The following is a 24,119-nucleotide window of genomic DNA, read 5'->3' as shown; positions in this document are numbered from 1 at the left end:
ACAAGGGAAACTAGGGAAGTGTGACTCGCCAATTTTGAAATAAACTAGTGGGATGTATGCCTTATGAGGAATAATTTTAGGGGGCAATATTCGTTTCGGCCCATAGAAGGTCCTATGAGCGATAAAAAAATAATTCAATTTATAGAAAAATCGGTATTTTATTATTTTAATGCAGACTATTGGTTATTGTAATTATCTCATACTCCAATTAATTTTGTGGTACTTTCACGTACTATAAAATGCATATTTATTGTCAAAATTGATTTCGAAAATTTTATATATCTGTAGTTTTTCAGAAAAACCTGTTAGGTTAATTTTAAAAAAAAATTTACATCTTTTTTAATTTTTTTTTTCTTCAAAAAAGTTTCGAAATTAATTGGAGTATGTAATTGCAAATCAATTAATAAATTATCAATTAGTTTATTAAAAAATTATTAATAATTAATTAAGAATTAATAATTAATTATCCAATTTATTACTTAGAAAATTTATTAATTATGAGTATGAGATAATTATGATAACTAACAGTCTGCATTGAAGTAATAAAATACCGATTTTTCTATATATTGAATTATTTTTTTATCTATCACAGGATCTTCTATGGGCCGAAGCGAATGTTGCCCCCTAAACTTATTCCTCATAAGGCATACATCCCACTAGTTTATTTCAAAATTGGAGAGTCACACTTCCCTAGTTTCCCTTGTGAGTTGCTCCCTGTTTGAAAATCGCTCCTTGTAAAAAGGAAGCTCCTTCTGCATTAGATACCTTTTATAGCTGGTACGTAAACGCATTCTAGCCTTTTTTTGCAGTCTAATATTGTTGCGTATTGCAACGAATTATAACGTGAAAAGGATATTAGGTAACGTAAGAAAAAAATACGTTTCTTCCCCTAACGATCAATTTTTGCTTTTATTAAATCCCACTTGTACTGTGATAGATATGTTTTTCTAGTTACATCACTTATTGCATTTAATACTATTAGTTTTGTTACATTTTGTATAAATACAATATATCTTTCAGATTAATTTATCAGTTAACCCTGAAAAAATGAAAAAACCTATAAAAGTACCTACAAAGTCATTATTTAGGAAAAGTTTTTCGAAATATTTTGTTCACACGGAAAATACATCCAAAGCCGAGAAAAATGTAAGTAAGCAGTTTTTTTATGATCCTTTTTTTACGTGACTATTTAGCATATTTATATGATTGGATCACAAGCTTAAATAAAGATTGTATGCTTAAGTATATTTATATAAATGGTCAAAATATTTATTGCAATTTTAACTGCATCACAAAAGCATTATTTTTCAAAATTTAGTTGAAATTTGAAACTTTGCCAACCAGTGAAGCATTTTGGCAATAATTCAAAGCATACATAAAATCCGATAAAACCAGTATGTATAATATGAATCCTATACGGGGTACAGGAAATAAGGCGAATTTTTGATAACTCCATGATAAAAGGATACTTATTTGTATCTAAATCTAAAAGCATATATTGCATAAAACTAAGCATAACTATCAATAAATTTGTAATTGTAATTATATTATCTAAATCGAAGATGGCTAATGTCACTTTTGGAAAAAAGAATTGCTCGTGCTACTTCTAATTGTTTCAATGTGCCGAAAAAGTTTTTGAAAATATGATGAGCAAATCCATTTTATAAACTGCTAATTGAGATTTCACGCAAATAGCGTTTTTCACTCATATTTAATTAGTGGAAATTTCGTTAAATAATGTGATAAACTAAGCAAAAGTATTAAAAAAAGATTTATTGTTAATGGACATTTTCAAATGTTCGGTCAGTTGAGTTATGAAAAAGAAAATAATTCTTCTAAAATATTATTAAATAACCATTAACAGACTTATGTAAGTTCTTGTTTAATGTTATTTTATTTATTCATATATTTTGCCAAGCCATTCATGTTCTTGATGAGGTTGACATCATTAGATATTTTCTGTGCATATCAGTGAACGATATTTTAATATATTTATGAGGGAAATTATTTGTTCACAAACATATATTCATCGAGACCTAAAGCAATTAAATCTACCAAATTCTGTAAACTTGGAAAATTGCTTGCTGTTGCAAATTTCCACAATTCAATATACAGTCAATTCTACTTAACGAATTTCCATTTTGCGAATTTTTGCTAGGAACCAAGAACATTTTGGAAATTTCGTAAAATGACTTCCAAATAGTGAATTTTCTATTTAACGAAATTTTCATTGAGATTCACTTTTCCTATTTCCCAAACTATTTCAGAACATTTCAAACTTATTAACGCATTTTATAGAGGAAATGACCTTAAATTTTCGAAGCTCCTTAACTTTTAGAGAAAGCAGTAAAATCCCTTTCCCTTTTTGTTTACATTTCAAACGAAAAACTCAGACAAAATTAATGGATTTTAGCAGTAGCAATTAAACTTAAGAACGCATGTGGTAATGTATGTTTAAAATTACTTTGCAGTCGTAATTTTATACAGCAAATAAATACAGTTATAATTTTATGCATAAATTTAACTTTTTTTTTTAGTTGAAAATGTATGTAGCATGATAGTGTAACACTGCATAATGTTTTGCTCTATTCTTACTTTCCATGCAGATTTCTTTTATGGCTAAGATTTATAAAATAAATAGTTGATACTAGTTTACAAAATAAAGGCGTATCAGTTTGCTATTTTAATTATGTCCCATGTTTATGAATTTAAAGCCTGTTTTGTGCTTATGTCAAAAGATGATTTTCTATTTAAAGAATTTTCCATGTAACGAACTTATTATCGGGATTTAGCAACTTCGCTAAATAGAGGTCCGACTGTAATTTGAGTAGGTTTTTAAAGATTTTAACAAAATTTCTAAAGGTGACACTATTTTTTCAATAAGTTTTCGCGTGCCACTGTTAAAATTCCACTGTGCCACATTGTGACACGAGTTGATCATTTAACGACTAAATTAAACGATTTTAAAAACAATCCCGTTCGATTGAAGATCACGAATCGCATCTTCTGGATCGTTTGAATTCGCGATTGCGTACTTAATCTCTCCTCTCCTCATCCCTTTACAGGTGCTTTCTCGGTGTAGCAGCGCCCCCTGCGATGCTCATCCCCAGTCTTCAACTGCGGGGATCCCAACAATCTCCACAACCAGCGGAGCCTCCTTCCGCGGGCAGCTGGTATCATTCCTACAAAATAAATTCTCTCTAGATTGGAAAATGGGGAACAGGGGTAGCAGCAATGCCCCCAGCCCCAACAAGAAACCGTCCGAGCCTGGACAATCTGGTCAGTTTCATTTCCCTTTTTTTACTCAATTAGTATTTCTGATGTAGAATAATTTAGCTGCGATCAAAAGAGAAATATATATTGATGCTTCTCTGTTTTCCGAGATCAAATCTATAAATAGGTCTTATCTATGCGAAAAAATGGGTTGAAATTTAACTATAACTTGAGTTTGAAGATGATTAATTTTAATAGAATTTAATTTGGAACTCTGAAAGCGACTTTGAAACTGTTGTGTGTTTTTTAGGAAAGTTATCGAAACATGATGTTTGTTGACGTGCGTATTAGGCTTGTTGTTTGTGACGTCATAAAAATCACTATCAGCCATTTATGTGATTATTTTTTAAAGTGAACAAAAGTATTCATATTGCATTGCATCAGTTGTAGGGATTTTTTTTATCGTTTGAATATATTTAAGTCATTTAAATTTGTTTAACATTTATTTAAACCATATATGTTTCATTGCGTTACGTTAAGGGATCTAATCTTCTCTAAGCAGCTGTAATGATAGTTTTCTAAAATATCAGATAAATTACTCTAAAATTGATGTGAATAACACTATTGTTATGAATAAGACTGAAACCTAAATATAATGCAGCTATGCCAATGTGATTATACAGATGAATAAGAAAATAATGAAATTATAATCATTTATAATGTAAGGAGGATATGTTAAGTAAAACGAAATGTGAAATATTTTCATAAATATAAAAACATTAAAAACTATGCAATTATGCCTTTTCCTACTGTTTTTTAATTTCATGTGTATTTTTTGTATCTTTTTGTATAATAAAATCATTTAAGTTACATCTTAAAAAAATTTCATGAAACCATGTTAAATTTTTAAAAAAATATATTAATCATGATAATGCGCACTAATTAAACATAATGTGAAATAGAAAAATATTTTAATTCCAGTTATATTGAATATTAAAGACCTAGTTCATAATTATATAAATAATTAATCTAATATGTTATTAGTGCATCACATAGCTTATATATCAAATAAAAATGTATTGAGAATTATATTTCCATAAATTTAAAATGAATACAAAATTACTCTAAATATATCCTCCATGATACACGTGATTAAAAGCAGAAAATGCGTTTATACTTCCAAGCATGCTGCTTAAAACGAAATCAACTCATAAATGCAATAAAAAAACATGTTTGGAGAAAAATTGTTTAATTAAACTTAATATTTTTGCAGTTATTTGTAATTATTTGATAAAAAAAACTATTAAAATTTAATTTTAAAATTGTATTTATTCACATTTTGATTATGAAATAAATTTCACCAGTCCCCAACAAGATATTTATATGTCATAAAGCTTTAAATGTTTACTTGGATCAAATTTCTTACTTTTCTCATGTGTTTCTTTTCTGTTTTGTAAGTAAAATCTCTATCCAATGATTGTGAATCCAATTGTGTTTTTACAAATACTATCACTTTGATAAGGTACACAGACATAAAAATAATCATTAATGTTATTTTTAAATGATAAAATAGTACCAAATGTTGTCCAATTGAATACTGTCTTAAGTTTGTATTGAAATATTGGATTAAATTATTTAGCAAAATACTATTTAAGTACATTATTTGGTTTATATCTTTATTTAAAATTTACTTTCATGAAAAGTCTACATTTTTGCTGAAAGAAATGCTGTACAAAAAAACCATAGAAATGTAACTAATTTACACTGTGTGTACAGAAATTGGTATTTCTAGATACTTGTGCAATTTGCATGTTAGATGAAATTAAAAGAATGTCAGAAATCTATTTCCTTTTAGAAGTAGAGAAATACATATAGTTATTTATGTGGAGTTATGAATATGAAGAAGGCGAATTGTTTTGAATAATTGCGCAGAAATTTCGGGCGCAGGTTTACTTTCCGTTTAAGTATTGTTTTATTTTTCCTTTGTATCATATTCTGGTCAGTGAACCTTAAAACATTTGAAATGTAAGCTATTTTAAATATCGGAAACTAGAAGAGCATTGTGATAGTATAATTGTTAGCAAAATGTAAGAAAATGACTACATTTGTAACTTGACATCCAGAGAATCCAGTTTTTTAACACATTCAAAATTATTCAAATCTTTATAAAAGTCGGGGATGATTGTTTTTGTGACTACTCAATTTTTCTCCACCTACATGAAAATATAAAGCGTGTAATTCAAATATGTAAAACTTTTGGCTTCTTTCCAAGTAATTTAAATTGTGAAAGATGCGAAATTCTCATTTCTAGGAAAGAAAAATTAAGTACATCTTTCCCGATGTTTATTTTTTTTAACTGATTTCGACTATGAGATAGTTTGCTTGCTTCAAATAATGAAATTATTTAGTAAATTTAGTAAATATTGAATTGGTACGCTGGATTTTTTTAAAAAAAAGTTGCTGAATTTCGAAGAATTGCCACGAATCTTTTAAATAAATCTAATAGCGAGAAAATAGCTTGATAGCATGATTCTAAATTATTTTATTACTGGCGTTGAACAGTTGATTGATTTTGGGGTTTACGGCTATCAGTGTTCAACTCCGTGGACTTGCAATTTTGAACCCAGGTTAAGGAACTTTTGAATCACGCTTTATATATTTCCTACCCTTCGCTCCTATTCTTCGTGGAGTACTTTTTGAGTGAACTAACCCACATTTGCTTTACATAGGTAGGAGCTTTACCTGGGAATTTGCTATATTGTGAACAGTTTTTGAAATTTAAATTTTTTATTGATTTTTCTTAAAATATATTTTTAGAATTCTTTTTTTTTCATAAAAAAATAAAAATTTTAATTAGTAATATTTTTTGGTGCAAAGTAAAATATTGTTGGTCCAAACTGTAAACTTAAATGCAAAAGTTATGAGTAAAAAATTTCTTTTTACGTATTTTTTAATGAAAAATTTGAATTTTATTTCAGAAATAACAATTTAAAGTTAAAAAAAAAAATCATTAAACCTCAATGCCTCAGTGGTTTTTCGAATAATAGTGACATTTCTTTTTCAATATACAGTGCGCAAAAGAGTAAACGGTCCAACCATAACAACTTTTGATCCTAATGATCAGATTTTCACATTCTAGGACTCAATCTTAAGGGGGTGACCTCGAATATGCTAATTAATAAGTTGAGACGATATTTTAATTTACGAAATCAGACACAAAAACGTACTTTCTCTGAATAAACATATATTTTTTTCTACGGATTCGGATTTCTGACCCCAAATTATATGGGGAAGCCGCAATCTGGGAAATATAGTCCCCATAATTTGGTCAGGAGAGCGATTCAAAGTTTGAATCCCTTAATGTTAATCTTACTTTTTGGGTATCTCTTTATATCTCGAAAACTTTTCAAGCTAATTGAAATTTTTTTTACATATAATTTATAAAATGAGTTTATCAAAAAATAATTCCATGCAAAAAATAACTTTTAGTAAATATTTATAATTTTTTATTTTATTTAAGAATGCTGGAAAAGATTTTGAGTTATAAGGTATACAATTTTTTGAATCATTTTTATTCCTCATCGAAATACTCAAATAGTGCAATTAACATTAGAGGGGTCCAAACTTTAGATCGTTCTCCTAACCAAACGATGGGGACCCTATTTTCCAGATTGCGGCTACTACCTTTATTTTGGAGGTCAAAAATTCGAATCCATCGAAGAAGTATTTTTACTCAGAAAAAGAACGTTTTTGTGTCTGTTTTCGTAACCTAAAATATCGTCTTCACTAATTAATTAGCATATTTGAGGTCAACCCCTTCGAACCATTAAGAATAAGTCTTAGAATGTGAAGATCGGATCAGAAGATATTCAGAGTGGTTCGTTTTTTTCGAGCACTGAAGATTATTTTGAATTCATTTTGGGAATATCTTGGAACTAAATAATATCCAACAAGGAATCGACAGTTATTGCTCTTTATCTGCTCGTTTCACACAGTGAGGAAGAAATTCAGTGAACCATTATCGATATAAAGGTAGAATTAAATCTAGAAAACTCGCTTATTTATCAGATTTGATGAAACCAAGTCATTATTAGTTTTCCGTTTTCCTGCCCATTTTAGAGTATATTTTTTGGGTTTAGTTTTAACGAGGATTCCAAATATACTAACACACTCAGACAATTCAGTTGAAAGTTGAAATATTGGAGCCATGAACCACAATATGCAGCAAATTTACTGAATCATTATGGTGTTAAAAGAAATTGTGTTTTAATTCAAGCTGAACTATATCACATAATCAGGTTTCAGAAGTACAATAATGTGGTTTTAGCACCATACTACGGTTGCAGCAAATTTGAACGTTTCGAAATTAATCACGAGCCACAATATCGAACACTATAAATGAGGTAACTATTTAGCACTTAGAAACTTTTGACTAGTTTTTATGCACAGTATGAAGTAGAACTTGTTTCCGTAAAAATATTAAAAGCTATGTTCCAGGATTCAACGAAAGATTAAAGGGATTTTTCTCATTTGTGCCTTTCAACTTCTGCTTACAACGTATTAAACTAGTGCTTCAAAATTTAATTGACTAAAATTTAAGCTATTTTAAAATTTTATCGACTTTTCAAAGCCATTTTTCCCAAAAAAGTAAAGCGTTTCCCTAAAATTGAATTTTATTAAAAAATGTTCTAAAGACATTTAATTTCTAAAAACCTCGAGAACAATAGAAGTAAAATAATTAGAAAATGTGGAATGTATTAAAAGTGAAGATTTAATTTTCTAGGTATGATTTAAAAATCCCAAACTTCAGTTTCTCTTCATTCAAATTTGTTATTTGTATGTAAATAAGAAAAGAATGTATTTTATTTCCTTAAACAGGTAAAACATCTAAGAGTGCTAAATCTGAAAAAACTCCAAATGGAACCACAGTACAAGTTAAGCCGAAATTGGAAATCCCAGTTCCGTCGCCTCCAAAAAGTACGTTTTTTTTCCAGAATGCTTTCAAATGCTATAAATCAGAGAAAGTTCCAATGGAATTTCTGTTTTACACGCAAACAAGTTCATTTTGGAAGTAGTACAAGATGCGTCTCGCTGGAATTATTCTAGTGGATTTGAATTTGAAACATAAATTTACTTTTTACGTTAGCAGTTTCGTTTTAATAATAATAAAAAAATGCTTATCGATTTCCCCATTTGCATTTTTATCATAATTTACTATAATATATGAATAGAAGGGTTTTTTTTCAATAATTATTACAAATTAATGTAAATTTAAAAAAAAAATTAATAAAATCGTAACAAGGAAATTATACGTAACAAAGATATTTTATTCTCCTTCCCACTAACTCACGGAGAGTTTATATGAACGCTATTTCCTTAATTATTGTGAAACTAATCGATATTTGTGAATATTTTTTATTTCAGTATATTTAATCAAAAACCGTTATTCAAGGAATTTTCAAGGTTTTTGTAACATTTCAAGTTTAAAATTTTAAAATATACCTACAAAGCCTTAAAATTTAAAATTTGATTACTGAATTTAACAGAATATTTAATAAACAAAATTAAATTAAACTGATCAAAAATATTGATTAGTAACTTGATATAATAAAAAAAAATTACGTTCATATAATTCTATTACTCTATAACATAATTCTATAGTTCATATAACTCTGTAGACTAACATTTGGGAAGTAGAATCCATATTTTGCAGGAAAAAGGGCCTTTAAAATGACATATTTTGAGATGATAATGCCATTTTGAATAATTAATAAAGAAATGAACTATTCGCTTTTCACTTTCATTTCAGCCCATCCTAATTATGCCTCAGTTAGTTTCAGCTCTTCGTTGCATCATCAAAGAATTTTAATTTAGAAATTGAAATTTTATTATCGTTCACGTTTACGCGTTAATGCTTATGATTGCTCACTCGCTTGACGTTTCAATTTTTAGTTATTCATTGTCAACACCAAAATGAAATTTTATTGGAATTTTCGCAATATACTCATTAGTATTTTGTATAATACGAAGATTGTAGGTCGGGATAGCCTGGTCGGTAGGGCGATGGGCCCACGTCCGTGAGTTCGTGGGTTTGAACCCCGCCGGCCGAAGACTCCCCGTGTAGTAAAGTGACTGATGCACGTTAAATCTGTCGAGTCGCTAAAGTCCTTCATGTTCCCATAACAAATCAACACCTCTGGGGGTACTGGATCGGAAATCGATCGCTCTCTGATTCAGGTCAAAATTACGATCAGTGGATATCTGAATGGGTCCGCCCTATAAACGGGTGCCCGTGTGGCAAGTGGCATTAGAAACAACAACAACAACATAAGATTGTACGGAACGGAATCATATATTGAAATGTTTTTTGTCTTTTTTTAAGTTAATATCAAATTATGTTTCGTAGATACTAACCTTTGCTGATTGTACTCCTAAATGACTACGGATGACAATTTATAAGCCATCGAAGTTGAGCATGTAGGTTAATTTTATGGATCACATAATTTTGGAATACTCTATTTCTATTTTTTTTTTAAATATTTTGCTCCTGTTAGGAACTTAAATATTGATGTTTATTAACATCAATATTTACAACAGTTCTTTTTTTAAGTACTTAAAGTAGCAATTAAAAAATTAGAGTATGATCGCTATCAATTTCAGAGCTTTCATCGCCTACATTTCAACACATTCTACACAATAAAAACTATTATTTGATAACGAAATTAAAAATAAAGTTTCTCCGCTATTTTAATTAAAAAATTTCAAAACACGATAAGAGCTTAATCTATTTGTGATTACCTTTAAAAGGTTGTTTCTCATTTTAATGGATTTCCTAAGAATAATTTCTGCATTTAACCTCTTTCAGAACTGTATGTAAGCGAATGAATTTCTAGTGTACCTTTTATTTTTATATAATTTTATTGAACTATTTGTATATTTTTAACATCGATAAAATAATATAAACTTTAGCTACGTTAAAATATTTAACTCCTTGTATTCTTCTTGTATGTATGTAACTTCGTATTCTATTTAAAATTTTGTAACTGAATTAAAAGTTCTTGTCTGTAAAATATCTGTTTGTACTATTCTTATAGCATTGTTTAAGGAATCTTCAAGCGGCCATAGTTTGGTATCCTCCGTCAGCCAAGATTCAAACCGAATTCCTGATGCTGGTGGTGAACTTATGTCCGCAGCATCCAGTCCAGACACTAGTTCAGTGTCCAGTTCACTGTTCGTTGACGTCCAAGAAAAGGTAAACCAGTGGAAGCAGTACATTACAAGCAGCAAAACTACAGTAGTCGCTGCATTTTTTCGTAGTTTGTAGTGCAGTGTGCTACTTTTAAGAAAAAGTACCCGTGTAAAAGTAATACAATTCTAAAAAAAATAATTTAAAAAAAATAGAAAACAGTAGTTAGTAGCGATTCTTAATAACTACTTATAACGTTAGTTTAGTAAAAAAACAATGTTCAGACGAAATTAATTTTTTTCGAATCTGGTTGGTACAAATCTTCCCAATGGAACAAGAATGCCCTCATCGCCAAGCGTTAATAAGAAATACGTCAAAAGCTCGAGAACAAAAAAAATTTCTCCATAAAGGTTGACAGCAGTTGTTTGTTTCAATTATGTACCAATTGTCTCCTCGGCCACACTATCAAATGCGAATTTACAATGATCAAAATGAAAAATGGGCCACCCTGAATAACTTTTGATCTAAGTAATTAGTCATTTGCATTAATTTGCATAAGTCAGTAGTCTGTGTAAGTCAAGCATCACTGGCTGTGGTCAGTGTGCGGGTGGGTGACCCCTTAGATCAGTCTGCGTAGGGACCGAGAGTGTGCGGTATTGGTCTTCGTTCTACCATAAAGTGCTTGACTTCGGGTGCAGGTTGTCAGGCTACCAAAGCGGGGGTACCCTCGCAAGTTAAAACTGTTATAAAATTAAGGGTAAGTAAAATTTTAAATAATTATAAGAATTTTTTTTTTATAGAACGAGTAATTGTAGAATTATGCTAAATTCGTAACTGTGACACCTTTAATATATTGTTATTGAAAAAAAATTCCTTACTTTTTAATTTTTTTAATTTCTTTTGATAGGCATTTTAGATAAATAAGTTCGCATAAACAAACAAAATATTAAATTATGGACTTATACTAGTAATTATGGCAATTATACTAGTTAAAAATTACAGGTTAAAAAATTATTACAGGTTAAAAAATATCGTAACTTTCGGAACACCATTTGGAAAACACTGAACTAATAGTTAGTTGAACATATTTCTAGCACATTCGATTTCATAAATTCAAAATTTTAATTGATTGATTTCCTACTGATTCATTGATTGTATCCTTATGTTTTTTTTTATTGTTTATACAAGAGTAAACCGCCCTTGGTATATGTTTTTTTTTCATAAAATATTGACATTAGAGGCTACAAATTAGGATTTAACCTGAGAAGAAAAAACGTTACAGAATTCTAACAAATCATTCTTTTGAAAGACGGGACTGAAAACAGCTTCCAAGTTTAGTTTTCATCAGGCAATCAAACTGGTTTTGTTCGAGCTAGTATCGATAGCATTTATGTTTAGTCATAGTTTAAATATTAATTGGCAACCTTTAATGTGTATCTTTATTGTTACTTTATTTTTGAAAAGAGTTATAATAATAGATGTAAGGGGAGACATGTTCAGAATACTTTTTATAATTTAAAAAACAAAGTATCCTAAATAATTTAATTTTTTTTCTTTAGTTTTCAACCCCCGAGGAGCAAGAAGCAGATGATGCATCTTTACAAAGTGAAGAAAAGATAGAAGGTAGTACATATTATCTGATTTCGTTTTGAATTTTAAACATTATATTTAATTTTAAAAAAATGTCTTGTAAGAGATAAAATCGTCTTCAGTGCTCGAACCTAGTTTATCAATTTGTTTCACTACACAATCAAATTCATTCCGTAATTAACTTAATGTTTATAATTTTTACATTGAAACCATATATTTAAGTACACAAATCTTGGAAAAACTTGAAAAACAAAAATTTAGTGACAGTCTTAAATTATTATTATTTATTATTTTTTTTAATTTTTGCGCAAGTCGTCGGGCTACCGAAGCGGGGGTGCCATCCCCTCCGCAGAGGATCAAAATTGTGATGGCATGTCTTCGGATCATCCTCCGGGATGTTTCCCAGACCGACGCCAATAGCCCATTGTGCAGCTCCAGTGCGACGTTAATTAACAACAACAACAAATGCTTTAAAGACACAGAAAGAAAGTATTTAATTTTTTTCTATAAATCAATAATAAGTAAATGGAAAATATTTTAAATAATATTTTACAGAAAATTTTATATCTCTTTGAAAAGCATCTCAAATTTTGAAGAAATATTAAATTAAAATAATAGAAGAAATATGAAATATTAAATATAAAATTTTCAAAAGAATTTTTAATTTTTTTCGTTAAAACATATCTTTGTATCACTTATATTTTTATATTACCACATTTGTAAGCAATCAGATGATAATTCGAAACCAGAACTCTTGTTTGTTATTTTGAAATGCGTTTTGTGTATTGTAAGAATGATTACAAAAAGGGGACAGTATCGAAAATTAATTGGAAAAATGCTTCTTTTTTCACTTTTAGATTTTTTCTTCTTAACTACACAATTTGCTCTATAAAAATTTTAAAATATAAATGTATATTGTAAGTTTCACATTTCCGAATATAATACGTATATTTCATCTAATTTGTTTTGATTTAGAAACGGGTAAAAATTGGCCTTGTTTGGAATTTTTTTAAAGGACATATAATTTAATTTAAACATTAAATTCACTCTGTACCTGCGATCAATAAAACTTTTCCTCCAAACATCCTAGTGAAATTTCAGTTTATTTTTCACTCGATTAGAAGTCTTATTCTTGCTGTCGCCTAATATTTATACAATTTATCTAAAATCAAGAAACTAGTGATTAAAACTGACATTGCTAATTTCTATAATACGTAAGGAATGTTTTTCTTCTCAAATTTATTAAATTCTTATTTATACCAATAATTTGTTTAATGAAAACTGCGAAAAAAATTCCAATTTAGTCATTAATGTAATTAAAATTATAATTTAACCTTTTGCACTCCAAGTACAGTGAAATATTATTTAAATTAATGTAAGAACCAATTTGTTTAAAATATATGATGCAATATTACTAAATTAATAGTCATGAAATAACGATGTAATAAATATTAGGCTACAAGAATTTTAAATTTCAAAGTAGTGACTTTTGATGTCACTGCGAAGGTGCCAGTGTTGTGCAAAAGGTTAAAGCAATTGTGCAAATATTCTAAATTATGCAAATCTTAAAAATGAAAAGAACGCAATGCCGAGTAAACTTTCAATTCAGAATTTTAAAAAAAATAGTTACGTTTCGGAAAAAAAATTATTTTTTAGTTATTCAGTTTTACTTTATGAAGTTAATTTTTCGATTTTCTAAATCAAAGTATAGTTAAGACCGAAACCAGAGTGTTTTCATAACTATCTAAACACTTGTAAGTAGATTATTTTAACTTTATCTCAATATTAAAAACAGTCATAAGTTTGCCTTTAAGTTTTAAAATTTAGTATTCTTATGCTATATCGTCAAATAAAAATGTTCTTTTTTTATTATTAATTAAAATCTGACAAAAAAAAGTAACTAAATAAGTAAGAACATGAACAAATGAATCAACCATACTAAAAGTTTTTCGACAGTTAAGGTATCCGACTACCTTCGGAACAAAAAATTTCAGAAAATAATATATTTTTAACAATATTATTGATTTTTATTACATATATTGATGTAAACAGATATAATTAATAGCAAAAATTTTAAAAATGCCAAAAATATTTTATTTAAGAGAGGTTTTATAATGTTTCTTAGTGAAAATTAATCGCTTGCGGAAAGCACTCTATATTAAAAACTATCAAAGAGAAGGCAATCAAACTTTTTATCAATACTTTAAAGCTATCAGTTAGTGTAGTGAACCACAGGTTAAGAGATATCTTGTCTAGAAATAAAATTATGTTACATTAATCGTGTTTTTTCAAAATTTTTCATTTTTTTTCACTTTGCGTAACAGAAAAAATCCAATAAAACAAAATCTATCCCAAGTTATCTGAATTTTAGAGGTTAGTTTCACAAACATATAGGTAGGAAACATTCACTGAAAATTTGAAGACAAAATTACAAAATTTGTTGGAGTTATCTTGTTTTTCGTAAGTGAAAAATTGCAAAGAACTCATTTTGAGAAAAATGCAATTGAAGTTTATAATTGCACTTTACTTAAATTTTATGACTGTTTGATAGCTAAATATTAATATGTTTTATAGACACTACTCTTCTTAAGATATATGCACAATTTTACACTTTTATTTAATGCCTGGAGTTTTCTGTGCACACATTTTATGTTAGTCAGTTTTACTGCACGAACATTCTCATAATGTTATAATACTTAAAAATGCATGTATGACAATTAATAATTATACTTTATAGTAATAACAAGAAATTTATTAAGAATTTGATTTCACTTTGCTTGTTATCTTTCTTTGAAGTACACCAAAGTCAAGTTAGAAGAGAGGCTAAGACCTTGAATCTTCCAAAATATTCAACTTGTTATCAAAACAAATCGGGCAGCACAATGAAGTAAATACAGCGATTAGGATCTCCATATCTATAATTCTATTACCACGTATATTTTTATCCACCAAAGAGCTCACTTCATCAGTATAATCACTTGCAAGAGATAATTTTGAAGAACTTGCACTAACTGAAACATCAATCTTTTCAGTATCAGCGTATCAGCACATTTATTACAATGTTAATTTGCATGAAATTTACGTTTTTTTTGATCGAGTAGTTCTGTTCTTACCCATTTCAATTAAATAAGTACAAATTTTTCTAAATAAATCAGAGAATTTGTTAAAAATACAACAAAAAATTAAAAATAAAATGAACGCTTCAAATGTAAACAAACGATTGCAAAAATTCAAGCATATCGTTTGTTGTTTAAGAAAAGTTGATGCTTAAAAAAAGCACAGTTACATAAAAACATTATTCAGTTTCATCAGCCGAGAGTCTAGGAGCCTTAAAAATTAAATATTTTTAAGTTTTTTTTTACATAAATGGAGGAAAAAGAAAACTATTGGTTAGTTTCGGTTACGTTTTTATCACTTCCGGTAAATTTGACAGCTAGCATTCATTACTAAAATTACCATAACTAAATTTCTATTTGTCGCAAATGCAAAAACGAGACATTTTTGAAAACTGGAGAAATGGGGCAACATAATGAGACAATAAACTGACATTTTAATATTTCGTCGAAATACTCGTTTTCAAGGTGGTTTTAAGTAATTATAGGCTGTAATGTTAACTGTTCCCTTTAAAATGCATTTCAAGCAGAGACAGTAATTACAGAACAGCAGTTTTTCCCAAGGAGTTAGAAAACCATTTTTCTCTTTAATTGAACTTTCCATATTTTATAAAAATAGATGATTAGCTTTTGTAAAATTTAGAGATTTTTTACTTGGTTTTCAATTTCTTAGATGATAATTAGGAGGAGAGTAATTACGTTCAATAAGTTACTCATAGATTTTTTTAGATAAATTTATGAACCTAAGAGAAGGGGTACTGCAGTTTAACTTCACTGTTCTGCTGAAAAGAGTGTTTTTTTCCCTGTAAGTTATATTTTATTCAACTGGACCCATGTATACTGTTTTATAAATAATTTTCGTTCATGTGATAGAACTACACTGAAGGAGGGGGGGCGCATACAAAGTGGTGCACAGAACAAAATGCATAAATTATTCTGGGAATATTGATCGTAAATATTCAAATTGTTAATCATACTATGTCAGAATATGTAAGAATTTNAAATTCCTAGTGCACTTTAGCATCCAAATAGAGTCTCGGTGCTGCCATCTAGTGTGGCAGAAACTAGACGTCCAAATTAGCATGGCCAACGGTATCTCACCCATTGTGGTGGTCCTGAAAGAGTGGATACCACTACTTCTGGAGAACGCACTAGGTCTGCTCCTCGGGAAGACTGATTGCGCAGCTCATTGGAAATAAATAAAAAAATGTTTTCTGACAATGCTATCGTCAAATAAAAATGTTCTTTTTTATTATTAATTGAAATGTGATGAAAAAAGTAATTAAATAAGTAAGAACATGAGCAAATGAATCAAACATATTAAAAGTCTCTCGACAGTTAAGTAATTATAGGCTGTAATGTTTACTGTTCCCTTTAAAATGCATTTCAAGCAGAGACAGTAATCACAGAACAACAGTTTTTGCCAAAGAGTTAGAAAACTATTTTTTTCTTTAATTAAACTTTCCATATTTCATAAAAATAGATGATTAGTTTTTGTAAAATTTAGAAATTTTTTATTTGATTTCCAATTTCTTAGATGATAATTAGGAGGAGAGTAATTGCGTTCAATAAGTCACACATAGACTTTTTGAGATTTTATCAACCTAAGAGAAGGGGTACTGCAGTTTAACTTTACTGTTCTGCTGAAAAGAGTGTATTTTGTTTCCTGTAAGTTTTATTTTATTCAACTAGACCCATGTATACTGTTTTATTAATAATTTTCGTACATGCGATAGAATTACACTAAAGTGATACAAAGTGATGTGCTGAACAAGATACATAAATTATTCTAAGAATATTGATTGTAAATATTCAAACTGTTAATCATACTATGTAAGAATTTATCTCGGTAACAATTTCATAATATAGTAAATTATTTTAAAAATTCAAAAATTTGAGTTCAGAACACGGTACAATAATGACATTTCACCTAATGTTTTTTAAAAAATATATATAATTTAAGTGAGAAATGCATCAGATGTATTTTTTTTTTACTCTTTGTGAGTTTTTTAAACAAAACAACATTAAATAGAGAAAATAAATGTTCTAATGAGAAAGCTTGCACAAGGAATCAAATGTTGATGAATTGAGAAAATAACCCGCATACATTAGAATCTTCTAGATGTTCATATATTTTTTTTATATAAATGACCTAACACTGCCCATAGAGATAGCAAAGACTATTCAAGCACACCATGAGATATGATTCGTGATAGAGGATACGACACCAACCAACCAACCTAACACTGCAACAACAGAGCAAAACCAAATGGACTAGCTACTTGATCCTATATACTTTTTATCTGGGATTATTATTATTGTTTTTTTTTTTAATTTAAATTTATTTTTTAGACGAGCCTATTTTGCTAACACCTGAATCGAACATTGAATTCGATTCACCAGAGGCAGAAATCGAAAGTGATAAAGAGGAGGATGACAGTAATTTCCATGACACACAAGAGGAAACGACAGATGATTCCCTCGACCAAAGTCCAATCAAAGAGTACCATCCTGAACGGCATACAATCGGGATAAGATCTTGCCCGGGTACACCGGATGCTCATCACCCTTTGAGCTCATCACCTTTTGGTCAGTACAGAGAGAGGAAAGGATCAACTGGAACAGTGTGCCGTGGTGTTTTACCTACCATTGGTAGTGTACTAGCCGTACAACGTTTAGACTTCCAGTAAGTGGTGTTTCAATTACTTTTTTTTTCATGTCAATATTAAAATTTATTTTAAAATAAGTCTTAAGTTTGTAAACTGGAAAAAGGATATTTAGAAGGTTCATTAAATAGCATTAAAAAGCATAATATATCTTTTAAATTTAAATTAAAATAGCGGGCAGTAGTCTGTCCATCCAATTACCCATAAAGGAAATTTTTAAAGTAAGTTCATGAAGTTAAGAAGGTAAAGAAAATTTTTTACCTTTACAGTTTTGAAACTGTTTACAACTAGCATAGTTAAAAAATCATGATATTTTAACCATTTACAACTAATATGGTTTCGAAACCGTAAAAAAGAAATTTTACCGGACATTGTAACTAGGCCTTTTGTTAGGTAATGGGCATTGGTGTTAGGTAGTGGTCGAGTTGTGTTTTATCGAATGAACTGTAGAATGTGGTTTAATTAGTTTATCTGACTGTTTCTTCTATCGTATGGGATGAGTAGTAAGTAACTTAATTAAGAAAGTGCATAGTATGATTTCAACAAAGCTGCTAGTTTGTATCTATAATCCTCCGAAATCGCCAATGAGATAATTAGCGTATTTTTTCAATTGCTAGTATATGTTATGCTGAACAAATTCATGTAAAGAGAACGTGTTTATACTTAGTCTTGATTTTTGATTACAATTTAAAATCCACTTAAAATTTTTATTTCAAAAAAGTTGATCCATCAAGGCGTCTATTTATGAATAAATTAATCAAAAATTTTTTAACATAATTTTTATAAACTTATTTTAAAATTGTTTAGAGATGAAGACGACGTTCTACCTGAAGATGAAGAGCTGAGGCATTTCTCAGGTTCCACACAATCGCTGTCTGTGAATCGTCAACAGCAATTGACACCACATCGACAGAGACTACGAGGTTTTTCTTGCACATCCAATCGAAGAAGGCGTTCGTCCTCTGAGTTATGTCTACACGATGGTGCTGTGACAGTGCCGCAGGTATCATTACTTTATTAAATTTGTCATGAAGTTAGCAACATTTTTTAGATTCAATTCCATATTTTGACTTGTGAGATTCTAGTAGTACCTGAGTTTACAAAATTGTAAAAATCGAATATTTAAAGTTCGATTTCTCAAGAACTATTCGATTGATTTAGCTCAAAATTTGAATTTTGTCGTTTTGCCATCACAAAATTATTTACTTTAAGATGATGTAAAAATGTGTATACTTTACAATTTAAGTTTTTTTTACTATTAATAAATAAAATAATAAAATTTAGTTATTAAATGTGATGTTGCTACATCACACGTGCGTTGTTTTTCTACTCCTCAATAGTTTTTTCAGTTTTCGTTCTTTTAACCGCAATAGCCTATCACTACATTTAAATCGATCGATTGATTTTCCATATCGATTATTCCCAACTTAGCTTTAACCGACTAGCGCTTTGCTCCTTTCCGCGTGCCTTCTTGGCGTCAGTCGAGGAAGCCAATGTGAGAGAGAAGCAAAGCGCTAGTCGGTTAAAGTGTGATAGGCTATTGCGGTTAAAAGAACGAAAACTGAAAAAACTATTGAGGAGTAGAAAAACAACGTACGTGTGATGTAGCAACATCACATTAAATATTATTTTTTTATAAATAATTATCTTTCTCTAAACGAATTTTGTAATTGTGTGCAAAAAATTTTCTATTCACTTAAAAGTTCTTGAGATGAAGAGAAATACGTAAAGCGTGAAATTAACATATGGTTCCAAATTTTCGACAACTCACCTGGTGAGACTATTGGGATCATATTTACCCGATTGCGAATAATTCCATTCTTTATTTTTAAGGATCAAGAATAAAATCAGTCACTAAAAACCTATGTCTATTCAAAGAAAGTACGTTGCATTTAATTAATTTAAAATATCGTCTGCACTAATTAATTAGCGTACGTAAGGCTAGGTCTTGGAATAGTTATGTGAAAATTCAATTGTTAGATCGAAACCTATTCAGAGTGTTCACTTTCTGTACATCAAGTACACTTTATCACGGGAACACTGTACCAAATTTCAGTACAATAAAGAAATAATTTACACAACTAAAAATAATCCATTTACTGACTTTAAAGACACTCGGAAAAATATTCTTTTGACTACTTTATTCATTTAGATTTAGGTAATATTAATCTAAATATATTATTATGTAGTTTCACAAGGCAAAAAATCTGAGATGCTACTTATTTAATTATATGCATTACTCCGGGAAATTTTAAATTTTGCTGACTCTTGTGCTTGTTATATATTATTACAGTTATAATAATTTTTTAACTGAAAGGAAAAATGAGTGCTAATCAATGGTTTTCTAACAAATATTTTAATCTTTTAAATGAAAATAATTCTTTCTTATATAATTTCTTAAAAGAATTATTTCCATTATCTGAATTTTAAAAAAAAAATTTATACAAGTTGCCTTCGTTTTTACTTTTATCTCCATTATCTTATTCTAATTTATTTCATTGAGTTTAGAGTATTAACAACAAGAAATTTGTTTCCTATATTTCCTAAATCAGATCACAGTTTTAGATTGATCACAATCTGTCTCAATGAAATTCCGATTGGGAAACATAAAAAATCTGCTGTCAGAATGATATTCAGGGATGATGCAATGATTATCAAATCATTAAAATGAAAGAGTTTAATTTGTTCTCTTGATAAGTAATCTTTTAACAATTTAGGAATTTTTTAACGACAACTAAATCCAATGTTTCGGTATGAATTATCAGCCCAAGTGTTTTGAAAACACTGGGAGTTGCGATCTAGTTCAGTCTTGTTCCAGAATAACAACCGATTTAACTTTTTTGTCAAATTATGAACGTTCAAGTCGGTGACGAGTTTAAACTTCGATTGCCGCTCCGAACGCCTCAGGAATATAAACAGACTTAAAATATTCTTTATTACTTTTCAATTGTACTCATGTGGGTTCAATAATGATAATTTTATTCATTGGGCTGGGATAGCGTGATTCGTAGGGCTCTGGGTCCATGTTCAAGAGGTCATGGGTTCGATCCCATGGTTCCCCATGGAATAAATTCGATTAAAAAGTTCAGTTTCTTTTTAGTTAGATCTTGATTGTTTCTATACAGGTGATGCGAAGGTACTGTTCTCAGAGCTTAATGGTTCCAAACGAATGTTACTTACGTCGTGTGCCGTCCCTCACCCTTGATAAAGCAACCATCGAAAAGAACATCAGTAAGCCTAAATTTTTGCCAGACGAACTTGATTTTAGTCTCTATGAAAAGTTTCAAGGTGAGTAAAAAATTGTTATCTACAGTAATAATAATAAGAAAAAAAATCTTGTATTGATCCTTGTTTATCAATGCAAAGTTAACACGTTGAGCGCCGCGTCAGCCATCGGTGGCTAACACTGAAATTACATTTAGTCCGTGTCAACCACCGGTGGCTGACACTGAAATTGCATTTAGGCTGAATCTGCAACCGCTTGCTGACACTGACCTTACACATAGGCCGCGAAAAACAGCTGGCTGACAGCGCATAACATGATATAGAACTGTAAAATTTACGCCCTTTTATGGAATTGCAGAAAATTCATTCAAAATTTACTTAATTATTGTGATTCTTGGTTTAATAAATTCAATTTAGTAGATTTTTATCCACCACTATTTTTAAACAATTCGTAGGCTTACATAATTCACCACTTTTGTCAGATATGTCATGATAAGCCTTCTAAAAAAATAGCAAAATCCTTCTAATATTTGCAAACTTAGTTTGTAGTTATTTACCGTGGCCAGATGGGCAAGTCATGTAAAGCGTGGCTTTCAGCGTGTTAATAAAGCTTATACACAAATTGTAACAAGACATGGGTACAGTTTTTATAATATTTGTTCATCGTACTTTTGTATCATAAAATAACACATCAATTACGATAAGCTTTTATTTTCAAATGCATTGGAAAATGTGCTTCACACTGAAATCACGTATCGTTGTATTTTAATTTTTCTAAATGGTTTTGCCTATTCCAACAGTTGTGCAGCTAACTAAGGTTTCTATAGATATGGTAATGGAAATCATTCAACCATTTCAAATGGTCTGTTAAATCATTATTACCAACCTAGTCTTTTATACAAACACACAAGTATTTTATAAATAAATTTAAATAAAAAATTATATTACTATAAAAAAGATATTTACTTTAAACTTATTTCGATCTAGATTTATTTTTATAGCAATACATTCAAAAATTTATTGTAATCATCGAAGGGGGGAAATAAGAGAAGGTTTCACAAAAACACAATGAATATTTAGACAACTATATTAAAAAAGCAACTGAGAAAAAGAATTAAAATTACTTTTAATGATATTTTTCGGTTTTCTGACATTATCTCATGCGCATGTTTTTGTTTCTGAACAAATATTAGTAGCAGGGCTATAGTATACTTATTTATGTTATAAATAAAGAAACTGCACTGTTTTTGAAAACCTTACACACAATCTTTTAACACCGCTTATGAGGATATAGTGTTACTCTAAATATTGCATTTTGAAAATCCAGTATGTCTCTTAAAAGTTTATATTGTGTTCGTTTTATGAAATATTTTATGCTAAAGTATAGCACTATACTTTTAGTAAGTATTGATTCATATATATTTCAGGTCAAATGCTTGTCAATTGGTTTTGTTCATCTTTTCCTGAGGATCACATCCTCAGCCGGAAGGAATTACGTTTGATAGCAGTTCAGTTCTGTACCAATTTACTCATGGCCGGTGTCCTGAGGCACATCGATCCAGAAAACCAAATTAAACTTTTTATGGTAAAATCAATATTTAATTATTATTTATGTTAGAATAATTGTTAATGTTATGAATATATCTATGCAACTGAAACTTATTAAGCAAACTTTTAACTTATTGACCTAACTAGAGTGTGTCGATTACAGGCTGCATGCTATGGTTATGTTAGTGATGTTTATGTATCGTAGAGTATCTTTTCACTACGCGGTGAGACCTATTATAGTCCCACCTGGTGGAAAACTAGGAAATTAGCATAAATTGTATATCTAAATCATGTATCTATAAAAAGTTCAAGACAGGGGGAAAAGTTAAATGCACAGTAGTTGAGCATCATCGCTTTTGTATAAAAGGAATAAATACTAATACATGATGACATGATGTTAAGAAAAGACAGTTTAACACGGGAATTTGGTAGTTCAAAATTTCCTAGTTTGTGTATGGATGAAACAGTCTGAATGATTACAAGATGACTGCCTTTTCAATTTTCAAATTTTTCTTGAGCTTTGAGTGTGTTAAATAAAAGTACAGGGTGTTTATAAAGTCCCGGACCCATTTTGATGTTTAATAACTCATAAAATAATAAAGATAGATTAAAATTAATAACATAAAGGGTTAGATAGACTCAAAAAGTTTCATGACCCTTGTCAATGAACTTCCACGTGTGCCCCCATCGTCACACGGAGAATATCAAGTCGATAGTCAATTTCACGTCAGGTAGTGGCAAGCATGTCGGCATCCACAGAGGCTATAGCGGTTGTAATTCTGACTTTTAGGTCATCAATGTTCGACGCGATCCTCCTGTAAACATCGTCTTTTATAAATCCCCAAAGAATAAAGTCCTGCGGCGTTATATCAGGTGATCTGGGTGGCCAAGGAATTGGACCTCCTCGCCCAATCCATCTTCCTGGAAAATGGTCATTCAAAGAACTACGAACGATGATACCCCAATGAGGAGGTGCACCATCTTGTTGCAAACAGACACGAGGCTGAAGCTCTTCTAGTTGTGGAAATACGAAGTTTTTCAACATGTCTAAGTATACGACTAATGAGACCGTCTTTTCTGTAAAAAAAGAAAGGCCCAATGACTCGTGCATTAGTCCACACCACACATTAACCTTTGGGGAATCCCTTTGTGTCTCACGGTATTCATGGGGGTTTTCAGAGCCCCATATGCGCACATTATGGTGATTAACAATGCCAGAAACATGAACGGATGCTTCGTCGGAGAACATTATGCGCTTCAGAAAATCAGTAGCATCTTCTATCCTTCCTACCATATCTGTTGCAAACGCCATCCTCCTCAGCCCATCGTCCTTATCACCTGATATAACGCAGCTGGACTTTTTTCTTTGGGGATTTATAAAGGACGATGTTTACAGGAGGATCGTGTCGAACATTGATGACTTAAAAGCCAGAATTACAACGGCAATAGCCTCTGTGGATGCCGACATGCTTACCGCTACCTTGCGTGAAATTGACTATCGACTTGATATTCTCCGTGTGACGAAGGGGGCACACGTGGAAGTTCATTGACAAGGGTCATGAAACTTTTTGAGTCTAT

General features: G+C 29.9%; 1 protein-coding gene across 2 annotated transcripts in view; it reads left to right on the top strand.

Moving 5' to 3' along the window:
* LOC122272351 (formin-2) overlaps positions 1 to 24,119 on the top strand; it is a 95,324-nt gene that overhangs the window by 23,250 nt on the left and 47,955 nt on the right. For both annotated transcript variants that reach the window (XM_071182901.1, XM_071182900.1), the window contains exons 11-19: positions 1,021 to 1,146; positions 3,066 to 3,279; positions 8,092 to 8,190; positions 10,308 to 10,465; positions 11,959 to 12,022; positions 17,455 to 17,788; positions 18,576 to 18,771; positions 20,894 to 21,056; positions 22,421 to 22,578. In XM_071182901.1, the coding sequence (XP_071039002.1) occupies positions 1,021 to 1,146; positions 3,066 to 3,279; positions 8,092 to 8,190; positions 10,308 to 10,465; positions 11,959 to 12,022; positions 17,455 to 17,788; positions 18,576 to 18,771; positions 20,894 to 21,056; positions 22,421 to 22,578 (1,512 nt within the window). The remainder of the gene's footprint in view (positions 1 to 1,020; positions 1,147 to 3,065; positions 3,280 to 8,091; positions 8,191 to 10,307; positions 10,466 to 11,958; positions 12,023 to 17,454; positions 17,789 to 18,575; positions 18,772 to 20,893; positions 21,057 to 22,420; positions 22,579 to 24,119) is intronic.

The sequence above is a fragment of the Parasteatoda tepidariorum genome, chromosome 7, assembly GCF_043381705.1.
Source record: "Parasteatoda tepidariorum isolate YZ-2023 chromosome 7, CAS_Ptep_4.0, whole genome shotgun sequence".
Lineage (NCBI taxonomy): Eukaryota > Metazoa > Arthropoda > Arachnida > Araneae > Theridiidae > Parasteatoda > Parasteatoda tepidariorum.
Note: the sequence above shows the minus strand (reverse complement) of the source record. Positions and strands in the feature narration are given on the sequence as shown.